Source organism: Nanorana parkeri, unplaced genomic scaffold (assembly GCF_000935625.1).
Source record: "Nanorana parkeri isolate BGI_ZX_2015 unplaced genomic scaffold, ASM93562v1 scaffold364, whole genome shotgun sequence".
NCBI classification, from domain to species: domain Eukaryota; kingdom Metazoa; phylum Chordata; class Amphibia; order Anura; family Dicroglossidae; genus Nanorana; species Nanorana parkeri.
Window position 1 is genome coordinate 172,014 of NW_017306632.1, and position 14,646 is coordinate 186,659.

Below are 14,646 nucleotides of genomic sequence, written 5' to 3' on the forward strand. Positions count from 1 at the left end.
GGGGGCGGGGTGTGTGTTAGTGTTGGTATCTATTCTGTGGTGGTTGGTGTTAAATAGCATGCACTGTGTCAGAGGGTCCTGCCAACACATTTAATTCTGAGGCTGAACAGAAAGATAGTAGAGTGTGAGATTGGGTAGAGCTATAACTTCTAAGCTGCCTTAGCTGAGGCATGCAGTCAGAACTGGTTCACAACACAAACAGTGATGTGCCAACTGTTCAGGTGCGGGCGATCTTACTGCGGGTGGGGGGCATGGCTGCAGTGCCATTGACTTCAATGCACCGCCACGCCCCCTCCGGGCCCTGAACGCAGGTAGTCAGCCGGAGTGCGTTACAGTGCGTTCCAGAAGCTGACCGCCCTGGAACGCACTGTTTGTGGTGTGAACCGGCCCTCAAAGGGAGCCTACGTGGTTGGTAGGGGAGTATACAAAATGTTTCACTGCAAAATGACAGCTTAATGCAGCAGGATGGATGCAAAACATCAGAGCTGATCTAGGGCTGTATGCATGCTTTAACTGATCCATCAAGTTCATCTCCCGCTTTTGTTATTTCTTTCTTGTTCACTGCCTATATTTTTCTTGCCATCCTATCTGATGATTAAAGAATGCCAGTTGCTAAACAACAAGGTAATTTGCTTTTGGCAGGGTTTCTGCTTCATCTGTCCTGAAGGAAGTTGCATGCTGACAGATGATTAATTGTATTCAGTTGGCTCAAATTGTTGTTCCTGTAATATGCTGTCTGTATATATATTTTATTTGGGGGGAAAAACAAGAATTAAAGCATTACGAAATAAATAGCCCACCATGATAAAAGGTAACAGTAAAGCAAGAATACATCTAGAAGATTTTAATTATCTATTATATCTGATAATATACACTACATGGTTAATAGGAATAAGAGAATCAACCAAAATCTTCTCCACAAGTAATTCACCTGATGTTCCCCTGTCATCTGTTCTGCTAGGTATGGATATGATTCCCTTTTAAAGCATCCATCCATTCTAACAGTTCTTTAACCCTTTCACTGCCTAGGCAGCTTTTGTGGGTGTTTTTTTTCACACGATATAATCCATATTTTAGGCCTGAAAATTACTTAAAACCCCCGAGAGTTAAATATTTCCTAAAAGCACAGAATATGTAGAATACAATGGTGGCAGTTAAATTTTTTTAGGTTGCACGGTATTAGCTGAACTCTTTAAAAAAATACACTCACATTAATTTTAGTGCACACAAGCACAATAGATTACCCAATTTTGTATTGTAAAATATAAAAGATGAGGATGTGCAGAGCAAAAAGCTACCCAAAAGGCCATAGTCACATACCAGGTCCTTTTCCACATATAAAAAGGAGTGAAAGCTTCATCACCACTAGCAGGGGTGAATTAATCTGCGTTGGGCAATGTCATTTAGGGCTAATGTACATGGGTTTGCTTCAGTTTTTAGTACTAAGGACAAGGGTCTAAGGCAGTTTGATTTTTGGGCAGAGTAAACTCAAACTGATTTCAAATGGTTGTGTACATTAACCCTCTTTATAGTAACTGGAGAGAGGGATTCTAAGAGGTTCCCACATTGTCCGCAGTTCATTACTTTCAATAGGAAACTAATATCTTCACTAATCTTAGGTTACTGTTGATATTGCTTACACCGATGGACCTTTCACCAGATTTTCCTTTCTTCCCTCTCTATCCTTTCTTTTGGTTTTACACTAGACATCAATATAATGCATATACTTGCACCTGCATGTTATGTTCATATCACATTGTATGCATGGTATTTTCCTACCACATAATTGAGTGTAAAATACTTGTTTATGAAGGTATCTTACCTTCATGTCTGCTTTCCCTCCACTATGAGTGTCTTGACAGAAGAAGTTGTAGCCTCCTTCCCATACTCCTGTTACAAGCTACAAAAGATAAGCACATTTCTATTATTATTATTATACAGGATTTATATAGCACCAACATTGCTTTACAATAGAAATGGAGACAGAACAGTTACAATACAATTCAATACATTTCAATAAGGATAGAGATGCATATACGCTGCATGTCAAAAAAGAAGTCACCACTTGGATTTAGCTAAGGAAATAGGTAAGAGTCTTCTATTGGACAAGGGTTAGTTTAGTTTCAATTTTTTTTTTACTGTTTCTTTATTTTTTTAAAAAATTATTTCATATTATTTTTTTTTTACATCTTTATTTATTTAATTTATCAATTACATTTTTTTCCCCACCTAACTTTATTTCTATCACACAGGAGAAAACAATCCCCTGTGTGATAGCCTTTGGAGGTGACAGGTTCTCTTTATTGACCCTGTCACCTCCAATACAGGAGTTCTAGACAGCACTGTGCTGGAACTCCTGTGACAGGTGAGAGGGGAAGAGCACAGCTCTCCCCTCTCACTGTCTACACGGAGCGGCAGGGTTAATTTTAACCCTGCCGCTCTGCTCACTGCAGTGAGTAGACAGACTCGGCGGCGGAGCCCGGAGGACGGAACCAGAGGAGAGAGGTAAGTGCAGGGGGAGAATGCAGACTGTTTACATGTGATCTTGGCGACATCGCCGAGTTCACATGTAAATGAACAATCGGCTCCCTCACTCTACATTTAGTCCTGCTTGTGCAAAGCAGGACTAAATGTAGAGGGGCAACTTACCGCCCGACGGCAGCAACTTCCGAACAAGGACACCTCTGCGGCCCCTCTGCGCCCTGCCACCCCGAGGCCGGGCCTCGGTGGCCTTGTGGGGAATCCGGGCTTGGTTATGGCCCCAAAAAATGAAGTCAGCTGCCTACCTGAAAATACTGAATGATCAGGTTTTTCCATCAATGGATTTTTTCTTCCCTGATGGCACGGGCATATTCCATGAGGACAATGCCAGGATTCATCAGGGAGCAGGAGACAACATTTTCACACATCAATTGGTCATCACAGAGTCCAGACCTTAACCCCATTGAGAATCTTTGGGATGTGCTGGGGAAGACTTTACACAGTGGTCCGACTCTCCCATCATCACTACAAGATCTTGGTGAAAAATGAATGCAACTCTGCACAGAAATAAATGTTGTGACATCGCATAAGCTTATCAAAATGATGCCACAGCGAATGTGTGCCGTAATCAAAGCTAAAGGTGGCTCAATTAAATATTAGAGTGCGTGACTTTTATTTTGGCCAGGCAGTGTGTGTATTGACCTTAGGCAACACTGTATACCACACACAGAAGGATTCAGAAAGTATGCAATTTATTAAATCAGTAGAGGATTCCAGCATATATCTAATGTATCCTAAGGGAAAGTTGTGTCCGTTACAGAAACCGATTAAATGATCTCCTTCACTATCTAGAATGATGTGAGTGAGCATGTGTTTTCTAGCTACAGTATTGACAACACATATAGATGGCCGTTACAAGAAAGTTTCAAAAGCAGCCACAATTTCACAACATGCTTGTGGTCGAATACAACTGCAACTGTGCTGTACGTTAGGGCCATATTCCTTGGCACTATGCAATATGTACATTATAGTGCACAGTATCATTTTCAAGAGCAATTTCAGACTACAAGAAAAATTAATCTGCTACTAACAATATTCAGCAACCCCGGAGCTGTGCTGAAGTCAGAACAATGACTCAATGTAGTGGACTTATGCAGTACTGCAATGCTTAGATGAAATCAGCTAGGCTGTGCCCTGAGCTCCGTACCACATGTAAGTGCAAAATACCAGACCTTAGAATTTAAATATTTGGTCAGACATATGACCCTTGTACTGAGCCACGCAACATTAACTATCCTTTCCTCATTTCAAAATACTGTCACCTTACTTCCACGGTCAAACTACTATGCCACATTTAATGGCTGAGTGCATCTGTCAGCACAACCTGATTCAGATAGCTGCTGTGCCATGTAGGCTAAAGTATTATATCAGTTTAAGGTCAAGCTCACCCATTTTTAATGCTTGTCAGGCAAGTTTTGCTAATAAAATCCCTAACTGACCTGCAAAGTATGCATGTTCTCTTGATAAAGGGGAGAATGCCATTCACATGCAAATCCCAAACCTGAACAGGTCATTACAAGAGATGGCTTAGTCATCATAAAAGTCATCCTTCCAATAATGAGACCGAAGTGTACTGGCCCTCTCAGCTTGGATTCTGATCCCAAGTACAGCTCTAATATTGAATGCTGGAAGCTATAAGTATACCATTGGGGATGTATTTCTTACATTACAAAATCTATAGTGTGCAGATCTCAAAGCACAAGATTCTTCTACATAGTTCTAAGATGTAATTACAATGCCCCGAGCATGGCATGTTCAAACAACTTGCCACAAGAAATGAATTTTCTCTTAGCTTAGTGAATGAGGTAAACCACTACTGACTTTCATCATCCTATTACATTGTAAATCTTCCTTGCACATGATTTTTACCACACTTACTAAGCTCAAGGAACATTCCATTTGCAAAGTGAATATGCTCAAATACTTTATCTTTGTCTATGTGTGGCAAAAAGCAATACATTTCAAATTGGAAAGATGTAACTATGTGTTTAATTGACCCTTCATTTGCCCAAGCAAGCCAAAATACAAGGGTGACTAACCTACCCCCTTCTGCAGCAATATATACTTACCTTTGGTACCACCTTTGCTACATTTGACCCTCAAGACGTGGCAAAGAGAGCCCTTTGTATTCAATTACAACCCACTTGTTGGTGCTTACACAGACTACAGACTCCTTTATCAACCTATTTGACAGCACTGTGTCAATCACAGAGCACCGGCACATGGAAGAGGCAGAGTAAGTAACATGTTCACTTATGGGTATTTCACTTTCGGAGAGGGGGTAACAGTAGTATTAAACTCACGCTTTTTTTCAATAATGAATCCAAATCAAACAAATATACATTGCCCAGCAAAGTCTTTACATTTTTGCCCATTCACTTACAGCCATCGTGTTTCCAAACAACTGGCTCCAACTCTCTAGGCTCGGTTTCCCTGAACTTCCTGTCCAGTATTAGATCACAAGGGACAGAGCAGTCTCCAGGAGCTGTCTATCTACTTGCCTGGATGTGAGAGCACATTGAAAACCAGACAAGCATAAGGTGCTGGTTAAAAATACTTTATTAAGAAAAGTGTCCACAAGAACAAGCAAAAGTCATGAACAGGAACAAGCCAAGGTCAGGAGCCGGAGTGGGTAGAAGTATAAGGCAGGTAAGGAACACGGAGATCAGCGTTGTCAGGAACAAGCCAGGAGCAGGAACCAGAGGAGAACGTCAGCCACGATCGACTCATACACGGAATCTGGATACTCAGAGCAGCAGGAATGCACTGGCAGGTAAAACCACGCAAGGGCAAGGTCAGACTGGACTGAGTGGTTTATATATAGTGAGTGGGGTGACATCATCATTTAGGCAGGAAACTCCCATCTGGCTCTCTCAGATGATGCTCTCCTACCTGACCATAAGAGGGAGCCTGGGAGTAGTGAGCAACGTTACACAGTCTGCTCAGAGGAATCACAGGTGGGTGGAATGGCAGCCAAGCCAGAGTGCTGCAAACCAGTTAAGTCAGGGTGCAGCCCTGACACTGGACAAGGGGGAAGGGAGGAGATTAGAGTGGAAAGCAGGGAAGTGTCTTGCCTTGGTGTACCTGTGGAGACACACACATCTTACTAGCACACACAAGGCTGGCTCCAGGGAACCCTGCAAGGGAAAAAAGCTAAAGACAGCGACATTGTAATAATCCTGCCCACAACATACTTATGTGTTTACATCACCAAAGAGTGCTGAGAAGTACAAAGGGGCGGTGAGACCTATCCCCTAGCAGGTAACGATCGTCAAAACATGTAAGGTCCCGGGACAGGAAATTATGCAGAAAGTGCTAGGAAAATTTGACTTTGAGAGAGAATATTACAATATGTATCAGGAATACACTTTGGCAGAAGGCACAATGGAAAAAGGGACAGCACACAGTTAAATTTTGATGGATGCCTGGAGTTGGGCTTTGCATGCAGCTAGTAAAATGTCCTAAATGTCTTTATTTTGGCTTCCAGTAATAAGATGCAAAGCTGCATCCAGGCTGGGAAAGGTTCTACTGCTTTGCATAGTACCATCAGTCTAGCAATACTTTAATTAGGCGAAAATGCTTTGCAGTCAGTCTAACAATGCTCTAATTAAGAGATGCTGCTTTGCAGTCAGTCTGAAGCTGGCCATACACCTATAGATTATCTGCAGATTTTATATGGTCAGATGGAAAAAGTGCAACACATTCCTCCATCTACGCTAAACTGTGCGGATGGAGGAATCTCCCACTGCTTCAGGATTTGGCTAGTCGGCCCCGCTGGCTGTCAAAATACCTGAACAATGCCTGCATCCAATCAGATTGTTCAGGTATTTTGACAGCCAGCGGGCTCGACTAGCAAGATACTGAAGCTTAGCCCAGTGGGAGATTTCTCCATCCACACAGTTTAGTGTAGATGGCGTAGATCTGACCATAGGCTGATAGAAAAAAAATTCTATAGAAAATCTAACAATGCTCTGATTCGGAGATGCTGCTTTGCAGTCAGTCTAACAATGCTCTGATTAAGAGATGCTGTTTTGCAGTCAGTCTAACAATGCTCTGATTAAGAGATGCTGCTTTGCAGTCAGTCTAACAATGCTCTAATAAAGAGATGCTCATTTCTAACAAAAGGAGCATAATGCCAGGACGACCTTACATAGTATCCAATAAAAAGACTGCCTATTCTGATAACTGAAGGATATCCGAAGCTAAATACCTCTGCTCCAGTCTGTCCTATTTTATATCATTGCAACCTAATATTCTATGAATCAAATGTAAATAAGATGGTGCTTTTATTATTTGTGCAGTACTATTGAAATGTTATATCCAAAGGTATATTTGCATAGCTAAATATATATAAATATATAAAAAAAGGCACGCATCCATCAACTCCAAATAAAAGACAGACAAAATAAATGAAAAACCTGCATCCTCAAAACGAAACCAGAAGCTAATCCAGAGAAAGGCAAAAAAATTGCTTCAACAAAGAAAAAAAATCCTTCCTGATCTCTCAAAGCAGTGCTTTGTAATAGGTATAGAGGACCTCAACTGCAGTCCAGGAAAGCACAGAAGGGCACCATATAATGTTGAGTATATGTAATAATAAAGAAGACTGGCAGAGACTGCAGATATACTAGAGGATATGATGGTCAGAGACAGTGCTACAGGACAGGAAACCTGCTGCAGGAGTCCATCAAAGACTGACGACATGTTTCATGACACTGCTAAAGATAATTGCTGATTGACCTTTATAGTTTCACAAACAAATGAAGTTCTTCTTATACCTGACTATGGATTATCAGCTCTTGGGACTAAAACAGAAAAGAAAACAAACCTCAATTTCCCCTTAAAAAAAAGGTCACTGAGGAAGTGTGTAATGGGTCTGTCACTCTGCTGTGAATAAAAACCAGTGAGTGACTATATGTGCTTCTAATCTGCCCCCTTCATGAAACACATTCTACCTTCTCCCAACCTAAACAACATATGAAATGCAGCCGCTGCCTGTGTGCTGGGTTATTTAATGAGGGAATTACTGTGTACATTACCTCTGATGGTTGGCTGATGTAGGTTGTGGACAAGCCATTTCCTGCATCAGATAGGATACTATGGAAAATACTTCCAAAATATCACTAGTCATAAAATTGGATTTTGTTCATTATCTGCAAATCTAAGTGGAAGCAAAAAAGACTAGCGTCTAAATGAAAGAAATGATTCGCCTATCTCCATCAAAATGAGAAAAATCCATATTAGAACTACTTTTCAGGCTGAGAGCAATGAGGCTAAACCTACTCAGTTTACTACAACTGATGTCACTAATAAGGATGGGCTCGGGCGTGTTCGCAGCTCCACGTGCCGAGCCCGCCAGGAAGCTGACTAATCACAGGCACTGAGACATTTCCCAATCTCTGCAGCTGCGGACCGGGAAAATGTCTCAGTACCTGTGATTGGCGCTGCGCGCTGTCAGCTTCCTGGCGAGCTCGGCACGTTGAGCTGCGAACACGTTGAGCTGTGAACACGCGAGCCCATCCTTAGTCACTAACTGGTATACAGTCCAGGAGTCACTGACGCTTCCACATTGGCAGTTTGCCTCATGAAAAATTCCCTTTATTTTGATTGTGTATAGCAGAGTTTCTCAACCTTATTTCAGGTATGGCACCTTTTAAAAGTATGCAAAATCTTGAGGCAGCACAGTCTAAAATGTGAAACATAAATGTAAAACTTTAAGTGTACCCCTCCTCCCCTCCCAAAAAAATCAGTACCAAACCCTTATCCCAGACATGAGTCTGGTATGGATTTTAAGGGGGGACCTCGGGCAAAAGCAAAACAAAAAAAAATGACATGGAGTTTCCCCCTTCAAATTAAAGTCCCCCCGCCCCTCCCTTAACATCAGAAGAACCCCTGTATATTAAAAGCCTCCCCTATACATCAGAAGCCTCCACTATACATTATAAGCTCCCCCTTCACATAGGAAGTTACCCTTATACATCAGAAGCCTCCACTCTACAATAGAAGCCCCCTATATATCAGAAGCCTCCCCTGTACATTAGAAGCTCCTCCTATACATCAAAAGTCTGCCCTCTACATTAGAAGTTCCCACTATACATCAGAAGCCTCCTCTCTACATTAGAAGCTCCCCATATACATCAGAAGCCTCCCCTCTACATCAGAAACCCCCTATCAAAATCCCCCCAATACATCAGAAGCGTCCCCTCTATATCAGAAGCCCCCTATCTATCAAAAGCCCCCCTATACATCAGAAGCCTCCCCTCTACATCAGAAACCCCCTATCAAAATCCCCCCAATACATCAGAAGCGTCCCCTCTATATCAGAAGCCCCCTATCTATCAAAAGCCCCCCTATACATCAGAAGCCTCCCTTTTACATTAGAAGCCCCCCCCCCCCTCCATCACATCACAATTCAACCCTTTGGGGAAAGTTTGAAGGCACCCTTGACAACACCGGAAGGCACCCTTGACAACGCCGGAAGGCCCCCTGGTTGAGAAAGACTGATGTATAATTTGGCATACAAATAGTCGTCAACTTGCCAGTATAAAAGAGAAGGCAAGATATGGGGGAGGATTTATCAAAACTGGAGCAGACATAATCTGGAGCAGTTGCCCATAGCAACCAATCAGCTTCTCTCTTCAGTTAAGATTTGAAAGTGAAACAGAGAAGCTTATTGGTTGCCATGCACAGCTGCTCCAGATTTTGTCTGCTCCAGTTTTGATAAATTCCCTTCTATGTAAGGAATGCGTTTAAAAGGTTATTATATTTAGCAGATTTATTTTCTGAACAAAGAAACTAAAGAGATGAAAGAGTTATGAGCTTAATCTAATGCCAAATCTACTCTGAAAGGCTGCATTGAGTTCACTACAACCTGTACAACTGATTTATGCTAACTAGTGCAATTTGTAACAGTACAATTTCTACATGGAAATCTGTTCTGTCAGGGTTCCTTACAGATAAAAATGACTCGACTCTGCAGGGAAAAACAGCGCGGCATACAGAATTCACTCTGATCAAACAATGAAGTTGTATTCCTTACTGCAGGAGGACAGGAACACGGAACAATCACAGTACATTATACATTCACCTCAGAAGACAAAACTTGTATTTGCTGTAGGCGTTTGCTGCACGGTTTTAGTAACTTAATGCCTTTGGAAATAATCATACAAGATGTAGGTTTCTGAAATAACAATACAGAAACCATAGCACAAGAGCATGTGTTAGATACAAAACAATAAGCCCTCACCAATCACAACTCTATGACTAATGAACCAAACTGAGCAGAGTGCTAACTCATCAGTGTGCTGCTGCTTTTGCATTGCCCAATGAGAAGGCTTCGAGTGTGTTCTTAACCAAACTGTGCTACAACAGCAGTGGAGGTCAAGCATCTGGTTGTGCTATCTGCCAGTGGACATACGGTATGTATTTCAACTGTGTGTTTAGCTACATTCCCAGAGTTTAGATTTAGATTTTTGACTAGACATTACATGGTTGGTTAAATGATAAGCATGCTATAAACGAAGACCAAGAAAAATAAACAAATAAGGATTTCAGCAGGAAGAAATTACGTAAACAAAGGGGCCCAGCGTTGAACAGGGATGACCCATACATCAAATTGCTGACCACAGTTTAGTATTGTATAGGCCTTACAAGAGAACTTAGGCCTCTGTACCTGCAGGCATTGCATGCAAACGTTTGAGCACAACTGTACATGAAAGTACTAACTCAGCTACTGGACACCAAGAACAAGGGCATAGTATGTAGCTCATGCCACATGCACCTCCCAATGTTTACCGATTCCCTTTTCCTTGTGTATTTGTTAACAAAAAGGCCAAGGCAGAATTTAAAGAGCAATCTAAAGATGCTGTAATAGCAGATTTGGCTGCCCATGTTCAAATTTTAAATAGGCTAATGATCTAATATCTATGGAAGGAAACTGGCCCAGGCTCCCCAGTAGGGTGGTGGTGGGGGAATAGTCCTATATATGTGCTGATCATGCTGTTGACTATCTGGTGGTCAGTATTGGCCTCCTCTGACTATTGACACTATAATATAATGAGGAGGATTGGCTGCACACTACTTCTCTGAATGATTCCATGGGTGCTCTGACTGTTGGAGGCACGGTACAAGGGAATAGCATAAACAAGTTTTTTTGACAGACACACTGGGGGGAGGGCGCAGTTCAGTTCAATAGCATAGATAGAACCAATAGATATTGCACCCATAGCCACCAATCAGCTTCTGGTTTTCATTATTTGCTTCAGTTTCACACACAAATATGTAAAAGCTGATTAGCTCTGCCAATAAAGTACTTACAATGGATAGTTTTTATTGAATGTAATGGTAATGCTTAGTTGGACTTTAATAATTATACAGTGGTAACACAAAACTGTGTAGTATAAAAACAAATGAAGAAACCAAGTATGAGTTAATGTGCTAGAACTAAACAAGGCTGACTACCACGTTTTATATGTACACAAACGCGTGACTTTGCCCATTTAGGAATCTAAATGAATACAGATATTATAAACACAGTTATTGCTTTAGAAATCAAATAGTATGTTAGCTGAAAAAATGGGCCGATTTACATCTTCATAAGTTGAGTCTAAATAACAAAAGTCATGTTATGGTAACAATATTTAATAGCCGATTGTAACAGAAAACACTGAAAGCTTTCAGGGCACAACAAGGCCTCTTTATAATCTGACAGGCAGTAATGTTTAAAAATATGAAGGTCGCCAGCGCTGACATGTCTTTAGTTGTGCAGGCTTCAGGACTCCTGATCTAGTGAGTCACAGACCAATACAGGATGAAGGACAGTGTTCAAACTGTCTGCATTTACTGGCTACATTAAACTTCCAGCTCAGTGATTCACTAAACCTGGCCAGGTACGTTTCATTTTTTCTCTTTCAGCCCCCTGAACCAAATTAAAACTGATCTCTTACTCCGGCTATTGTATTCAAGCATCCGCGGGAGTGTAGCAGCTTGAATAAATGAACGCTGACTGCAGCTGACTGGCTGAATTAACTTTTCGGCCTACAATTTTCTGCTCGACTTCTTTGATTTTGCAATTTAAGTTTGTCAAACTGGGTGGGGTTGGGGTGGGATTCCTGTAAAAAGATTTGAGCCGTGTACGGCCATTTTCTGCTCCACTCCCTTGATTTTTCAAATAATCTTTCAATTAAAATGAGTCGAACTGGGTGGGGTCAGGGTGGGATTTCTGTGAATCGGCCACAATTTGAGCAGTGCATGGCCAGCTTAGGTAATGAGAAAGGACCAGAATGGCAATTAAAGTGTATGGCAAGTTTTGATAAAGTGGAGAAGGGTTACAACCCCTGTCAGTTTAGCTGCTACCCAGGGCTCTATTGGAGAAATTTCCTTTCATTTTCTGTTCCACTGACAATTTGTTTCACCACACAGGAAGTGAAGAAAAATCTGCAAAAGGGACACATACAGTAATAAAACACTGATATGAGTTCCCCCAATTTACTACACAAAAAGCATTATTGTTTTTGTCGGTGTTGCTGTGGGGAGATTCATCTTCACTTCCTGTCTGGTGAAACTGTTGTTAGCAAACAGGAAATGAGGGGATAAAAAGCCCCCTATGTGATAGCCAAAAAACAATGACAGGTCCGCAAGACCCCTAATGTCACCTTGGGATCCCCCAAGAAGCTGATGAAGCAGAGATCTGCTTCATCAGCTTCTTCTCTGGCTAGCAGCCAGAGAAATAAAAGCTAAACTCGGAAGTGATGTAATACACATAGCTTCTGCCTTTAGAGAGAGAAGGAGGAGAGATCAGCGGTAGGGGAAAAGCTGAGTAGTAGCAGCTGTGCCGGTGTTCTCGGTCACCGCAGGGGGGACAGCGGCGCCCGGGATAACCGGCAACAAGGGGCAAGGGGGGGGGGGGGGGCAGCAGGGTCATACAAGCGAACACATGTATGCAACATGTATCTTCCCAGCAGAATTCTGCTCACTTGCACCCGCAGAAAAAATTCACGTACATGTACGTCCACCCGCCCGGAAACATCTGGTGGCCGGCGAGGGGTTAGTTTACTTTCTGAATAAAGCTGTATACCCCAGTACACTTCTACCAAACCTTGCATTAAAAAAAATATATACACTACAGTAGATTTTCAAGCTTTACAACGGCAGCAAAGTGATCCCTTTCTGCCAAGTCCCTACTCCCCCAGCAAAATGCCAAAATACTTACTTGTACACTACATATTTAATGTCAGTGTAGGGTAAAGTAATACAGCTACAGGAAACCTACAGCTTTAAGGCTGGATTCACACCTAAACACTTTTCTCCCGGATACCTTCTCCATTTAAATCAATGGAATGCATCAAATCGTCACCATCAAATGTCTCAACACGTTAACATGTGCTGTTGCATGTTCTCAACGCTTGTTGCAGTGCACTCTGTGTTTAATATCAATGCACGTTGCCGCTCATCATGATGTGTTTTCAATGTTGTGTTGACATGTTTTATTTCTATTTATTTTAATAGAATGGGTCAGCTTATCCTAAGTACCCTCTATGTACACATTTATTACTAGTACCCCCAACTGGTATAAATCGGGGTGGGCAACTCCAGCCCTCCAGCTGTGCTTTAACTATAAATCCCTCCGCCTCTGGGAGTCATGCCTGTGATTGTCAGCAATGCCTCATGGGACTTGTAGTTCTACAACAGCTGGAGGGCGGGAATTGCCCTCCCCTTATATAAAGGTTTCCCAAACAATTTAAATAACTAAAATGCTTACACTAGACTGCTTAACATATGATTTGCTGGTAAAACAATCTTCGATGATAAGTGTATTTTATCATGCAAACATACTTCTTATATTTAACAGAAGTACAGATAAGCTGAGAGCTACCATACCATTTATTTTAGATTTATTGCATGACGATGCAATAAATCTAATCCTATAACTCACCTCAATTGTTTTACTCCATTACTGGCATTATATGTCTATTAAATACAATACATTTGCTGTAAGTATTTGACATTTGCTCACCGCAATAAAGACTGGCCAGTGAGGAAATGGTTTGGCGTAGCTTGCCAGGCTGAACATGTTTTACAATATATGATGATCCTGTTTTAAAAATGATAATTTTAGTTATAGTCTGTGGGCATCTTATATGCGTTAAATGGACATAAACCTAATATTTCTAACCCTTCCCCACTATACAAAAAACATTGACTTTACTACTGCTCGTGTCTGTGTTGGTGGGATTTCGCTTCACTTCTTGTTGGGTTTGACAACAGTAAGACTTGAAGTGGGTAGATTAGTAACTGCAGCTACTACAGCGTCTACAGCCCCTACACTTTCCCTGTGCTGTTAAAACACACTGAAGGGAATTTATCAAAACTGGAGCAGACAAACTGGAGCAGCTTTGCAAGGCAACCAATCAGCTTCTCTTTTTCATTTTCAAATCTTAACTGGGCAAACTGAAGAGAGAAGCTGATTGGTTGCCAAGCACAGCTGCTCCAGTTTTTGTCTGCTCCAGTTTTGATAAATTCCCCTCAGAGTCGCTCAGCTGATTAAAAGTAGCCAATCAGAGGATGCCTAGAATTTTTCTCAATGAATATTAGGAGTTCTCTGATAGGATGAGGGGTGGTGCCGTGACATCACTGCCCAATTGTGCCAAGCAGGATGGAAGTGATTTCTTTTACTTTGGTTTATGTAGAACCACAAAAGAACTATTGTTTGGTACGATATTAATAACGTTGATGGTTACAATAATAACGACAAGCAAGTCAGCCAAGTATGATGTCAGCTGCAATATACATACACCTGTCCACCGGGAACTGAACCCTTTCAAAGAGCTCATGTATCTGCATAATGACAAGCTGGAAGAAGACAAACACCTGTGTGAAGTTGGCTTCATACAATCTGTTCAGCAGGTCAAATATCCTTTCCTACAAAATGGCACAGCTTTCTGCAACAGGTTCTGAGAAAGGTTTTCATAAATGTTTTATCACTAAACAGATGGGGGAGAGAGAGAAGAGAAAGAGGGAGGAGAGAGAGAGAAAGAGAAGAGAAAGAGGGGGGAGAGAGAGATAAAGAGAGGGAGGGGGGACAGAGAGTGAAAGAAAGAAGGAGAG

General features: G+C 41.7%; 1 protein-coding gene across 1 annotated transcript in view; it reads right to left on the bottom strand.

Annotated features, from left to right (window-relative positions):
• Positions 1-14,646, bottom strand: part of ELOVL5 (ELOVL fatty acid elongase 5) — a 52,615-nt gene that overhangs the window by 11,457 nt on the left and 26,512 nt on the right. Inside the window, exon 4 of the mRNA XM_018558863.1 lies at positions 1,823-1,900. Within this exon, the coding sequence (XP_018414365.1) occupies positions 1,823-1,900 (78 nt within the window). The remainder of the gene's footprint in view (positions 1-1,822; positions 1,901-14,646) is intronic.